The sequence below is a fragment of the Polyodon spathula genome, chromosome 1 (genome assembly GCF_017654505.1).
Source record: "Polyodon spathula isolate WHYD16114869_AA chromosome 1, ASM1765450v1, whole genome shotgun sequence".
NCBI classification, from domain to species: Eukaryota; Metazoa; Chordata; class Actinopteri; order Acipenseriformes; family Polyodontidae; genus Polyodon; species Polyodon spathula.
The window spans coordinates 61,119,608-61,134,272 of NC_054534.1; the positions used below are offsets into that span (position 1 = coordinate 61,119,608).

At 37.4% G+C, this 14,665-nt stretch overlaps 2 protein-coding genes across 8 annotated transcripts in view; both read left to right on the top strand.

Moving 5' to 3' along the window:
* LOC121320469 (long-chain-fatty-acid--CoA ligase 1-like) overlaps positions 1-11,675 on the top strand; it is a 35,295-nt gene extending 23,620 nt beyond the window's left edge. For all 3 annotated transcript variants that reach the window (XM_041258832.1, XM_041258815.1, XM_041258824.1), the window contains exons 12-21: positions 360-494; positions 1,954-2,088; positions 2,344-2,439; positions 3,164-3,236; positions 6,076-6,164; positions 7,082-7,198; positions 7,746-7,889; positions 8,390-8,491; positions 9,477-9,548; positions 10,111-11,675. In XM_041258832.1, coding sequence (XP_041114766.1) covers positions 360-494; positions 1,954-2,088; positions 2,344-2,439; positions 3,164-3,236; positions 6,076-6,164; positions 7,082-7,198; positions 7,746-7,889; positions 8,390-8,491; positions 9,477-9,548; positions 10,111-10,251 — 1,104 coding nt within the window. In that variant the 3' untranslated portion in view covers positions 10,252-11,675. The remainder of the gene's footprint in view (positions 1-359; positions 495-1,953; positions 2,089-2,343; positions 2,440-3,163; positions 3,237-6,075; positions 6,165-7,081; positions 7,199-7,745; positions 7,890-8,389; positions 8,492-9,476; positions 9,549-10,110) is intronic.
* A 2,877-nt stretch (positions 11,676-14,552) lies between these two features.
* LOC121320481 (myb-like protein V) overlaps positions 14,553-14,665 on the top strand; it is a 33,559-nt gene continuing 33,446 nt past the window's right edge. For all 5 annotated transcript variants that reach the window (XM_041258863.1, XM_041258889.1, XM_041258879.1 and 2 more), the window contains exon 1: positions 14,553-14,644. In XM_041258863.1, the coding sequence (XP_041114797.1) occupies positions 14,620-14,644 (25 nt within the window). In that variant the 5' untranslated portion in view covers positions 14,553-14,619. The remainder of the gene's footprint in view (positions 14,645-14,665) is intronic.

Genomic DNA, 14,665 nt, shown 5'->3' on the forward strand with positions numbered 1-14,665 from the left:
AAGCCTATTGACACCTGACCCGAAGCGACAAGCAAATGTGTAGTACGACAAAAAAAAACTAAACCTGTAGTTTTGAAAATAGCCTGCGATACGACGAGTGACACCTGAAGCAATGCAAAAAAAAAAAAAAAAAAAAAAAAGTTGGATTGGGGTTGATTTTTGGTGAGTGGGAGCTAGGGAACTAACCAATGATCAGAGAAGAGTCGCTTACCACATTGCACATGCCTGACGCTGATTCTCTCATTACTGGTGGTGTCCAGTAGACATCAACCATTTCGCTGCCACATTATTTTAAGGAATTGCCTAAATATTTCAATTAAAACAGTAGACCATCAAAGTTCTGTGCTTCTTCCCAACAGTTTGTCATTTTGTGTCATGGTGCCCGGATAGGATTTTTTCAAGGTGACATCAGACTTCTCATGGATGACCTAAAAACGTTACAGCCTTCTGTATTTCCGGTAGTGCCTCGTCTGCTCAACAGAATGTTTGACAGGGTGAGTTTTTTTTTTTTTTTTTTCTTTTTAACCCTATCATTGTTTGTCCCATAGATATAAACTTGGCAGTAGTCTACAGAATTAACAAGTAAAACGCTACACATTTTCACACATGGCATAATTTGAAAGTGGTGAAAAGGGTTTGGTTTTTATATAAACCAAATATGTTTGTGTGTTGACAAAAGTAGCATCAATGGAACTAAGTCAAGTCAAAAGTACTGTGCTTCCAGTAAATTTAGTTTGATTTGCATGGGCTTAAGCAGTATTTGGTCTATTTATGTATTTAAGTATTTATTTATTATGTTGTGTTCTGTGCCAGAACCAAAATTTAGCACACAAGTTAATCTACCCCAAGCCAGCTCTTTACATGTACATGACACTGATAGCTCTTATATTACAGCCGTGGCAGTAACCTGCTTGTATTTGTAAATGATTGCAGAGGGTACACAGAACTGTATAATTTGTTTTGTGCAGTCAGCCTAACTTTAGTATAAAAAAGCTGAAAATGAGTTCAGATGACAGTTGACGACTACTGTATGCCTTTGAATTTGACACCCTCGAATTTAAGACACCGTCCAAACTTCCAACCCTCAATTTGAGGAAAAAATAGCATCAAATAAATATGAATTTACAAAGATACAACTTCAGTTGTGCACATGGAGGCAGTTTGCGGCTGTCTGCTGTCACATAGAGCATTACAGTTATGTGGTGCTTCTCATTTCCAGTCGTGATTACTCACACCTGTTTTTCTCCCAGTTTGTGAACTATGGTATTGCTTGACATGTCAAAAAATGCGGGGGGTCTGATCAGCGTTTCTGATCTTTCCAAGCTGATACTGTTTGTTAGAAACGCGGAAATTGTAAAAGCGTATCTTTGAATTCCTCAGGAAGCTAATGACGCTTCTTTGAAAGTGGCTGCATGTATGTCATGGATGTTTTGAGATCGGGCAGCATCATTTTGGTTTGTCTTTTTTTTCGTACTGTTTGTGCTACTGCTGTTTGTGTACTCAGGTAGTCGCGTCTTTTATTGCCAGAGTTTTTTTTGTTTTTTTTTAATCGCATCACTACTCAAATTGAGGATGCAGGGTATTTTTAAGAAGCAAAAAATTGTTCAAAAAGTGTGTCTTAAATTCGAAGGAATATGGTATCTGGGTCAGGAGGCAAACTGAAATGAGAGAGCCAAGGTGTTGGCGTGTGATTTATTTATCCTACAGCAGATCATAACTCTGAAGTCTTTTCCAAATCTGTCCATTATCAGCAGTCTTGGAAGATTTCTTTTTTTATTTGACCTGGACACACAATGGCATGCCACAATGAAAGTAATTTCAGCTTGCTGACAGAATACAGCAGTTTTAACCAAACTTCATTCTTTACGTTAGTGTTAAATAATAAAAAAAAATATATAATTGTAGTATGATGTGCCATTTCTTTTTTAATTGTGGAAATGTAACTGTTTTAAGATATTTGGACAAGCTAACACCCCTTTGAAAAGGTGGCTGCTGGACTTTGCGACTAAGAGGAAGGAAGCAGAGCTGAAAAGTGGAATTGTGAGGAACGACAGCGTGTGGGACAAGCTCATCTTCAACAAAGTACAGGTGGGAGTGTAAATCTACTACAGTCTCTAAAATGATCCTCTTTGGCTAGGGTTGCTACATGCTAAATCGTTTTTGTGGTGGTGTTCTGGTATGTTTTTGTTTTTTATTGAAACAGTTTTTGAAGATTTTTTTTTTTTTTTTTTAATATAATTATGATTTTTGAATTAAGACCAAAGTTGCCTAATTTAAAATAAACAAATGGTACTTGTCAACCATTGTCTTGAAATTCAACAAAATGTTTTGTCCCTTCTGTAGGCTAGCCTGGGTGGTAAAGTAAGGCTCATGATCACCGGAGCGGCTCCTGTTTCTCCAACAGTTCTGAGTTTCCTCAGGGCTGCCCTGGGATGCCAGGTGAGTTATATTTGGTATTTGCCATTGGAGTTTGTAATTGGAGCCAGTGCTGATGTTACACACATACAGCTTTTTGCAGTGGGAGGTCATGTGGTGTGGTGTGTCACATTTCAGTAGTATTTAATCAATGGTCTCTGACGTCTTAAACAATTTGGTTCCCGTCCATAGCCTCTGTGCACAAGTCACTAGTGCCTGCTATTTAATTTACTGTATTACTACAATTTTCCATTCAATACAATGGTGTATTAAAAAAAACACAAAAAAACAAGGGTCCCCGGGTGGCTCATCTGGTCGAAGCGCAGACATGTGGTGCGCAGGTAAGTCATACAGCAGAGGTTTGCATCGTGGCTGTGCGAAGGGAGCGTCGCATTGGCTCAGGCGCTCCCGTGGACTAGGGAGGTAAAACCGGCAGGGACCGTTTCTCCTCATCTCTCTGCAGTGAACCCTGCTGGCCAGGCGCCCAGTGAGCTCAGAGCAGACACCTGCAAGGCTGGTCTATGTCCTCCAGAGGTCAGTAGCTCGCTGATATCTGCTCTTGAGTTCCTGGGTAAAAGGAAGCTGGCTGGTCGTGGGATCGGAGGATGCCTACTGAATCTTTGGGTCTCCTGAGCCATGAGGGGAAAAGCGATTGGACATTCCAAATTGGGGGGAAAATATTAAAAAAATGATAACTTAACAAGTTAGCATTCATTAATTTCTGTTTCCTCCTTTTGTTTCTGTTCAGTTTTATGAAGGCTATGGGCAGACTGAATGCACAGCTGGGTGTTCAATGACATTACCTGGAGACTGGACAGCAGGTAAAATACACCAACACTTAGCACTGGTAAAGCAGACCCAGAAATGCAGTATCTAGCAAGTATGTGTAACATGCCTTGATGATTTTTTAATTTGTTTCTTTCTTTGCATCCTTAAACATCTCAAGATTCAAAGACATGTTACCAATGTTGCAGTGTCTTTATTTTCAAAATCATCATTCTTTTATCAGAATTCTGTTTGATTGTAAGAAGACCTTTTAGAAGGGTTGGTTTACTGTATGCTCAAACTTGAAAATACAGCTGTTTGGCTTCTTAGAACAGGTTGGAGGTTTAACTAAAATGATGTCCTGATGCCCACAAATTTGGTGTGTGTGTGTGTGTGTGTGTGTGTGTATATATATATATAAAGCTAAAAAGCCTACAGGATCCCATCTCATAATAATTTCCAAAACAGGTCATTTATTTGCAATTAAATACATTAATGAAGATTACAATATTTTTCTTACAGTGCGAATATGATGCTCTGCAACTACAGTTGTTCAGTTTAAATCTAGTTTTCTTCATGGGCCCGATTTTTATGAATGGGCAAAGTAGTGGCCCTGGCGCTGTTAAAATCTTTAGGGCCATGCAAGGACGTGTCCATTATACAATTTAAAAGTGCAAGTAATCACAGAATACAGGTTAAAAAATAAACAAAAAGAAAGATATGCAGCACCACATTTGTATTTATTAGTTTGAATAGAGCGCATGATATAATTTATCTCTTCGTTAACCTTTTGAACAACACGCAGCTTAATAACTGTGCAATACACAGTAAGCTAAACATTATGGTATTATTACATGAGGAAAACAAACATCAATTTCTATAAACTAACAATTAAAATCTTTAAGGAAAACCAAAAAAAAATAAAATAAAAACTCTTCCAGCCCTTTTAAAATATCTTAATTCTCACCAAATTGATGTTGCACTGTGGTGATGCACGACGACCAAGCAACCTGTTTTATTGTGAGGCTTCTGAGAGGTGCTGATGCTTCAGGAGAGTGGTAATGTCTTAGTTTGGGGTGCCGGCGATCAGGGTTCAACTCTAAGCTTTGTTTTTGTATTCTTTTTTAAATGTATGTATGTTTATTGTGTAGGGTGTTCCGTTGCACTTTTCTTACTCCTTTGTGACCTTGGGAAATTGCAAATGCAAAGCAATGCCATTTTCAGTGCAAAGGGTTACGTTTGCATTTCAAAAGATACTGGTCGAAGAGGCTCTTTCAAAACTCAATCGGCTGCGCTTATAATAAGTTAACTGTAAAAAGCAAATGTTAATCATAGAGGGACATATCCCCTTGCTTTTTCAGTAATGGGTGATTCCCCTTCACATTGCAGCAGTACTAAAACTTGTATTTGTATTACAACTAATCGCTGCATCATGCCCTCGCGGTTAAGGAGAGCCTGGGTTGTTTTTCCACTGCAGAGCCAAGCCGTGTTATTGACGTCAACGAAAGGACAGTTGTTAATTATTGTTATTAATTAACTTTTTGCCAAAAGATGTGCAAACAAAAGGTGTTCAAAAATTAATACACCAACGGTAGAGCTGTATCTTGTATTGCTATATTTTTTAAATATATTTAATTTCTTTAATACACACATTTTACAGATTATATCTAAAAAAAAAAAAAGGTTTTAAAAATATGATCTGCCAAAGATAACCTGTTTTTAATGTTTTTGTTTCTAGAGTTTTTTGTGTGGGTGCTTAAAAAAAAAAAAAAAAAAAAAGGCTATGCAGGTCATCAAGAGCTGTAGTTGTATGTATCATACAGCTGTATTTTGTTTTACTATATTTTATGTTGCATTTCCACATTTTTTTTATATTAAGATAATTTTGTTTTTTTGAGTGCAAGTAAGTGTACCGTACCTGCGGTTTATGTCCATTTGCTTCAAAACGTCAGAAATTTGGGCATAAACTCTCATTTCTGACTCGCGACCAAATCTTGCTGAACACTTCTGTCTACCCACAGAGAAACTAATGCCTGCACTTCATCAGCGCCCCAAGGCTGTAGTTCTCTCATCGCACTCGCTGCCCAGCATGTTGCTTGTTGTTTGTCTTTGTGGAGTGTACTGACTGACACGGCATAATGATGAAAATCCCTAACCCTGCCCCTGGCTCGGCTCGGCTCGCAGCCGGATTCAGAGGTCTTGAGGCTGGAGTTTCAAGGTTTGGTTCTCACTTGGCTCGCCAAACAGCCAGTGGAGAACCACCCGTACCCGTATCGTACCGCGCCCTCACGGGTCGGATATGCCAGTGGAGCAGGGGTGTCAGTAAACTTGTATATAGATCAACCTAACATGGTGTCCATCTCATTCTCTCCAAATACACAGCAAAACACCACACCATCTAAATGAAATGAATGTTTATTTAAAATTGTATTATACTCCAGCTACAGAAACAGCCCAACACCCCGACACACACACACACACACACACACACACACACTTTCGCAACCAAAAAGTTACGCCACAGATTATGATAATAATTATGCTGCTGCTGCGGGTTGAAGTGCTGTGCGCGTATTTCTTAAACAAAAATTAATTAAATAAACAAACAAAGGCACAATGGGCAAAATAAACAGACCCAATGGCTTCAAAGAAAAACAAAACCGTATTGAGCTGGTCTTAACCCAGCACGCATAACTGTTTGTTTCTCTCTCTCTCTCTCTCTCTCCCTCCTGCTGTCCACTCTGAACAGTTTATCCCCAACAAAGATAAGCTTATATATTCGAGCATCACACTCCATACAAGCTTCTCTTGGTCTGCACTGCACAGAATAACATGGGGCAGGTTGGTTTTTACTGCACTGCACACTCCGCTAAACTGCTACACCTGCTTTTCTAGGTCATGTTGGACCACCGATGCCATGTAGTGCTATCAAGCTGGTTGACGTAGCGGAAATGAATTACTTTGCTTCTAAAGGGGAGGGGGAGGTGAGTAGAGACTACACTTTTTTTTTTTTTTTTCCTTAACGTTAAAACAGTATACAGTGTATAATGACCGTAATCTAGTGGGCCTACAGCTATGGCCAAAAATTTAGCATCACCTACAATTTTAGGATTGAGACATCATTTAAAATAAAATATATGTATATATGAACATAATTCAGATTTATTTAACATAATTTTAATCAAAGAAACTACACAATTTGAGTCTACCAGAAGCCATACTAGTAGTATAGCATTTCATGTTAGATTTCAAAATGTCACATTCTTTACATTTTTAAGTATATGAAAAACTACAAAGCGGAATGTAATTCAATATGTTAATGTAACATTGTTCAGTAGGTTGCATTCGACTTTATGAAGCAAAATTCGTTAATTCTATAGGGAGATGCAAAAGATGGAAATGTGTGCCATTGGAAAGCTGTCCAATTCTTTCTTAAAGCTGTACGTTGTTCTGGTTGTCAATAGGCAAAAAAAAAAAAAAAAAAAGGGATGAACTACCATCACCTAACCTTCATTAAAGTCAATTTGAAGTCTGTTCATTTACTAACATCTGGTGCCCCTTAAAGGCACTAGTCACAGGTGATTTATAACACATATACTACTCTATTGGAACAGTTGCAGAACCTTTACTAGGACTGTGATATTTGTTTATTGCTGTAACCCTTGCATACTAAATATCTTGGTATAACTGAATCGATTTATCAGTACTTGTGTAGAATTTTTTAATTTTTTATTTTTCATGCAGTGTGTCTCACAATGCAATGGTGTAACAAATCTAATTTTGGGACATTTCTATTTACCCAAAATTAGATGTGTTTTTTTGTTTGTTGCCGATGCAGTATCTCTTTATATGTCATAATTTGGGGTTTGCGCTTCATGCAGTGTTGCAATGTTGTTTCTAGGTTTGTGTGAAAGGGGCAAATGTATTCAAAGGCTACCTGAAGGACCCTGAGAAAACGGCTGAAGCTCTTGATGAAGATGGTTGGCTGCACACAGGAGACATTGGGAAATGGTTACCGGTAAGGTGACTGAATTGTTGTGGTTCTTACACAGGGTCGCTGCTGTATCTTTTGACCTGATTTGTATATATCGATCAAGAGTCACAACACCTGCCCAAGATCGACGGATCATTTTGCAGCATCTTTGTTATGTCAATTGTTAATCGGCACAATAAAAAGTCACTGCTCTTGCTCTAAACAGAGTTTGTCATTTTTTCGATCACATCTAGTGAATTTTGTCCAAATATAGGCGATACGTTTCTTTTGATGCTCAGTATATTTTAGCATTGTTTTACTTGACAGTGTTATTAAAGGCACAGTGTCCACTGAGTTTCATGGTTGTTGCTTGAAAATATCAGAAGTGTACATGTTTTGGGTTGTTGTGTTTCTCTACAGCTAAAGCTGTGGTTTTGGGAAATGTAAACAAACCACAAGGTTGTCTGCTTGTAGATTTATAGAATACACTGCAATTTTTTTTTGTTTTTTTTGTTTAATGGCTGAAACAATAATTCTAGTTATCCCTTGATTTGAATAACACTGTAGTAAAGTGTTCTCTCTTTACACACAGAATGGCACTCTGAAGATCATTGACAGAAAGAAGCATATCTTCAAGCTGGCCCAGGGAGAATATATTGCACCAGAGAAAATTGAAAACATTTACATTCGGAGTGATGTTGTCGCTCAGGTGTTTGTCCATGGAGACAGTCTTCAGGTGAGCATCATCACTACAAAACATTTTCACGCAGCATATCCTTATCACTACATTGGAGTGAATTACTACATTCCCTTTCTTTTGAATTGGGAACTAATATCCCACTCTCCTGCTCTGCCTCACTCCCCTGCTGTCTGGCTTTGCCTTCCTCCCCTGCTCTACCCCGCTCTCTTGCTCTGCCTCACTCTCTTGTTTTGCCTCACTACCCTGCTCTACCCTGCTGTCTTTGTTTGCCTCACTCCCCTGCTCCTCCTCGCTCTACCCCACTTGCTTTGCCCCACTCATGGATATATCCTGCTTTTCACATCTTCAGTACTCCTCTCCGATTAGTCAGATGCCTCCACTGTTCAGTGACACCATTAACTTTATTGGACTTTCCATTATTCAGGCACTGCCAATGAGTTGCATTGCAATGGCCAAACATGGAACTGAAGTTACATACATTGCATAGAACACTAAGAGGTTTATATGAGTGGTTTGGTTTGATTGTTGTGTTTCAGGCGTGCCTCGTGGCAATCGTAGTGCCAGATCCTGAGGTTTTGCCTCGCTGGGCTAAGAAGAGGGGGTTTGAGGGTTCATGCACAGAGCTGTGCAATAACAAGGTGGGTGTTTTTTAATTTCTTATTTTTTTGTTTATATTACATATTTGTTATCAGTCACATAGTAGATGCATATATATGTATGTGTGTCATGGAACTGTTTATATAAGTTTGAAGAATTCTGGTTAGGGCATTATTTAAGCAAGAGAACCCAAAGAGAGAGCTTTACTGTCTGGCAAGGCCTGCCTCGTGCCGCTAAATGCCGGGAGCCAAAGCCCAAGGGCATTTAACATAACGAGAAGAGACTTGCCAGGCATTTCTATTGCTATGAGAAAATAGATACGTTTTTAAAAAAAATAACATTTCATTTTTCTGTCCCCCCCCCCCAATGTTATCCAGCACTTGTTCTTGTTGCTAATGAATACAAATGTGTTCTTCAATATTCCATGAGCAATGTTGTTTTCTCAGAATTCTATCTGTGCTCTGCTAGCCTTCAGGCTTTATTTTCCCAGCGGTGGACTACGTCACTTGGGCATTTCCAATAGCCTAATAATAATTATAATAATAAAAAGTTATTATTATTACAGCTGTTAATGTAAGGATTATTGCCGTCATTGTCAAACAGGTAACACTGCATTAACGACCCATGATGTCGTACGGAACACACTTTTTTTTTTTTTTTTTTTTTTTGCTAATTGCTCTTCTGGCAGCGATCAGAGGACACACCCCTGATCTCAATCCAAGTGCACTAGAGTTGACATGTTGTTGGAAAGAACTTTAGACCTTGAAACAGACTTTATACTCCATTTGTGAAAAGTTGTCAGGATGTTAACGATGCAAACAGAAATTTCAGGTATGTTATTTAACCAGTTATAGCAACATGTGGGGACATGTAACACTAGATTTTCCCATCCTTTTGATGAAATGTGATTTTAATGTAAGCACTGCTTGTCAAAATTGAGTGCTTGATGTCTAATGTGAAGCATATATTAAGGAGTCTCTTACACTGCCTAGTAGAGACAATAATGTGAAATTTACCTTTTTAAAGGAAGTGAAGAATGCTGTCTTGGAAGACATGGTAAAACTGGGAAAGGAAGCCGGTCTGAAATCATTTGAGCAGGTGAGGTGTCATTGACCACTTTTCTTTGCAAGCCAGTAAAGTGCATTATAAAGTTGACGATCCTTCCCAACTGTAATATAAGGTACCCATTCAGAGCTTAGTTCTATCAACAGGCTTCTATTGAATGCCAGACTGGGACTTTCAATCAACTGTTTCCTGTGCTGCAACCTAGTGCTTTATTGTGTTACTCATATCCTAAAGACATGACATTATTTCCTTTTTGTGTTGCTTCATATGGTTGGTAGCATTATAAATGAAATTGTTTACTGCTTGCCCTGGTACTAGTAACATTGTTCTTTCCAGCACATTTCCTACTATTCCACCCACTTAACCATCTGAAAAAAACATATTTTAGTAGTCTGTATTAATTACTGTACTAAAGATTCCCATACATATAGAAATTGAACTTTGTTTAAAGCTAGAACTGAACCTTAACCTGTTTTAAATTGTTTTCTTAACCCAGTTTATGATTAGTTGTGTTTATTTTTATTTTATTTTTACAGACCTTTGTTCCATATATCCATTGTCTGAAATGTGCTTTTTTTTTTTTTTTTTCAAATAGATTAAAGATATAGTGCTTCATCCAGAGATGTTCTCCATTCAGAACGGCCTGCTAACTCCAACACTGAAGGCAAAAAGAGGGGATCTGAGAAGCTACTTCCGGGAACAGATTGATGGTTTGTACTCCAACATCAAAATGTAACCGACTGGATTCAACGGGAAGAGCAGCAGACAAAGCCAGGAAAATAAACAAAAGGAATAACTTTTTAAACAAAACTCTTTTTTTTTTTAAATGTTAGCCTGCACTCAAGACTGAATTTGTATGTCATATGAATGAATTTAACAATAAGAGCACAGAAAAAGGAAAGCTGCCTTATCAGTTTACTGTTTATACAATTTCAAGGAATGCCTTGCCCTGTCAACGACATTACGTTTTATTTTTTATTTATTTATTTTTTTAATATTCTTGGTAGGTGAGGTTGGTATATGGGTTTATCAACAGTAACAAGCATTGCAAAGTGCTTACACTCCTTCCAGATCAACTGAAGCTGAATATTTCGTATATTTGGTTGTCAATCACTGACCATTGTTACTAGACTGTATTTTAAGACATGGGCTAGATTCTAAAAGCTGCAATATTTATTCAAAATTGTGATTTGTGGAATTTTTATTTGGGGGAAAAAACAAAACAAAACAAAAACACCACTGTCATTCTAAAATGAATAAGAAACAATTCAAGACTACTTACAAGTCCCGAAGTTAAAGATTTTTGTATCTGGTTTGAGTGTGTTTAGCCCATGATCTCAACTTTTATTCAAAAATACAAGATTATATTGGTTATAGATTGGGGTGTAAACTTTACAGTTGTCTGTACATTTTTACTACCATTTGTACTTTATTAAAGGGATGGGTTCTGAGGAATATGAGATGCTGCAGTGACCTTTTAAATATAATCTGCATGCCATGTCTGATCCTCAATTTTCAGTGTAAATATATATTGAAATGCAATCTTGTTGTTTTGTTTGTTTTTTAAACTTATTTTGTATGCAAATGTAGAATATTTAATGACACCTGGAAGTGCAAGTTATGTAACTGGAGAGAGACAACAAGATACCATCGATGCATTCCCTATGTTTTCGTATAAAATATTTTGGACCTGTTGTACAGCAAGGGAAATGCTCCAACATGTCAGATGCAATATACAATGGAATGCTGTGGGGTGGGGGTGGGGGGTGAGACACTGGGGACCCACCATTTTGTTGTTCATATTGATCATTTTCATGAAAAAAATAATCTAGGTTTGTTATCCTTTACTAGTCAACTTCTGTTATTTTAATGAGAGAATACATTGTATGAGTCATTTACAGTGTGTCCTGTTAATGTACTAATGACTAGTTTTCTCCATATGTGCACAGCTGCTGTTAAATTGATTTATTAAATGGTGAAAAATGAAGATTATATGCTAAAATCTTTGAGAAAAGCCAAAACTGTCATTCATGTCCTCCTTTCTGAATTGTTGCTTTAATGTCCTGGCTTTGTATATGTTTTGCAGAAATAGCAGATACATATTTCTCCCAAGAAAAAAAAAAAAACCTGCAATACCAAATAAACTATTTTTTGTGTGTATTTCTTTTTTTCTATCAATCCTGTTTTTAAAATGAATTCAGTTTCATTTTAACCTGTAAAAGACATCTGTCTGTAACTTACAAACGTATATTTTCCCACTGACTTCTACTTAATCCTCCTATTATGTTCACAATTTAGGTACATCTGTTATGTTTTGGGTCATATTGACCCGATGCAATTTCAAACTAATTTAAACAGCCTTAAATTGATTAACTGTTTTTATTTGCAAAGGTTTTACTCTCTTATGCTCTTTTAGTCCAAAACTTCTTTGACTGCCAACCTGGGAGCTCCTCATTTTGGAGTGTCTTTACCAGTGAGGTGCTGTTGCATTACTAACAGAGAAAATTAGGCTCTGCCTTGTAGATATATATATATATATATATATATATATAATATTATTATATGTATATATAAATATATATATATATATATATATATATATATATATATATATATATATATATATATATATAATATATATATAATTGAAGAATATTGTTTTATTATGCACATATATATATATAGTTTGTTTTGTTTATATAAATATCTTCAGACAGGTGCAGCAATTTCCAGAGATAATAATACAAATCTAATAATAATAACAAAATAACAAATTGAAGAATTTTGTTTTATTCCTGCACACAAATCTACATAGATAAATGCCATGGGTCACAGTGACCCAAAACATCTTATTTGTATATATGACCTGTTCTTGGGGGGGGGGGGGGAACACATCTCAAAGGTTCTGTTTCCGGTGTACAAGTTCATGACCCCAACTTAAGAAATGTCATAAAATATTATACAGAAAATGGAAAGAAAAATAGCATTTAAGCTAATTGGAAACTTGAGTCAGGTCAAATAAACCTGAAACCTAATAGGAGGATTAATAAGGTATGTGTTTACAGATTCTATACTATTTACTATTTGATCACAATACAGTGCTCAAAAAAATACAATGATAACCTGAAGCAGACAGGTTAACCTGAAGGTGATTGGTAGTTTATAATTAAACATAAAGGAAAATAAAATACATTGCAGCTGTTCATTGGTACAGAGGAATAATGAGTTACTTAATCTGTATTGATGTGCTGTTACTTGGAGACCACTGGATACAGGACACAATCAACAAAGATTAAATGACTGCTTGGTTATGCTGCTTGTGGTGGCTAAACCAGTAAAGTCAGGTGTCAACATAAGACTTTTTGTATTTTAAGATATTACTAACATTTGTATGTGTTTCAGGACTGTTCAGTCTTTTACTGCTTTTTGTCGTCTTCTCAAAACCCACTTATTCAATCTTTATTTCCAAATTTCTATTTATTTATATTTTGTATTTTCTTTATTTATAGTTATGTATATATGTGTTTGTTTCACATTGGTATTGCCTGTATAATTTATATACTTTCATAGTTTCTTTGATTTTCTGTAAGTCGCTTTGGATACAAGCGTCTGCTAAATTATGAAATAATATTAATGTTTGTAAAGGGATTGATTCTTCTGGTGAATATAAGATGTTCCAGGGAGTTTTTGGCAAGTTAGCAGTAATGTATATTTTCCTGTTATGGCAAAAAGCAATCCTAGGCACTAGTATAAAAGTGTTGATTAAAGAAGGTTAAAGCTAGTTTATTTTACACTTGTGCTAATGCTGTTGGATGTGCGGGCAGTATTCCTGTCAGAGACGTTGAATGAAATAAAAACAACAGGGGCTCCGAATAGAACTTACAATAACAACAGAAATTTAGATTATACAGCACTTTAGTGCAAAGGCACCCTGGTGCAGAATCTATAAACTGTTCTCGAGATATATGAAACAATGTAAGTATAAATACAGTTGAATGGGTGTGGACCGAGGAAACATATATCACCATAATTTGATTTTCTCAATAATTTATGCTAAATACTGTATACCGTTATACACAATTTCATGACAATTGGATTAGCCATTCCCTGGATATAATGGAAAAATGCAAAGTGTGATGTACGTAGTGGCGACTGCCCCTATACCCCATTTGGAGGGGATTTCATCCTCATTGGAGTATCAAACGTTAGGTAATTACCATAACCCTGGTTCCCTGAAAAGAGAATGACAACCATTACCAAATGGGAAGAGCCTCTCTAACCGTCAACCTCTGAGCAAATATACAAAAGCTGCCCTATCAGGGCCCTGTTGTAAGGGGAAGTCCCGCCCACCTCCTGCTAAAGAGGGACGTCCTCACAATAGCACATCGCCATTTTCTTTCGAAAACAGAGGTCAGCTGGGGACACGACCTCAAAGGGTAATGGTTGTCATTCTCTTTTCAGGGAACCAGGGTTATGGTAATAACCTAACATTTCAATTCGAATGACAACCATTACTGTGGCTCCAGATTACCAACAGTACAGCCCCACGGTGATAGCAACAGAGCCCACATGAAGCCTAAGGGCATGCCGCCTGCAAAACTCTAGAGCCCAGAGAGGGTCTCAATCGGTTTGTCACCACTTGGGCATGTCACCAGATCATGACCTTCGGCAAGGCACCAGTCTTGGAAAACTTTCCATTTAAATGAGTACTGGGCTACAGTGCTCGGCGCCCTAGCAGACTGTAGTGTTTCTACTGCTGCATCTGGCAAACCTCAGGTTGTCAGGATGGAGCCACCACTCCAGTGTCTTCCGGCATTGTCTGGACACTCACAAACGCAGAAACAATTTACGACCTGTCTCAAAGAGATGAGATAAAAAAAATGACAATGTGCTACTGTGAGGACGTCCCTCTTCAGCAGGAGGTGGGCGGGACATCCCCCTCATAGCAGGGCCCTGATAGGGCAGCTTTTGTATATTTGCTCAGAGATTGAGGGTCAGAGAGGTTCTTCCCATTCGGTAATGGTTGTTATTCGAATTCAAAGGGAACCAAGAGAAGCTAACGTGGATTCGATGTTGAAGTCTAGGTCACTGATACGTCTCTTTGATGTTGTTCTACTCCTCCCCAGCAGGTGGGAACAGATTTTCTGAAC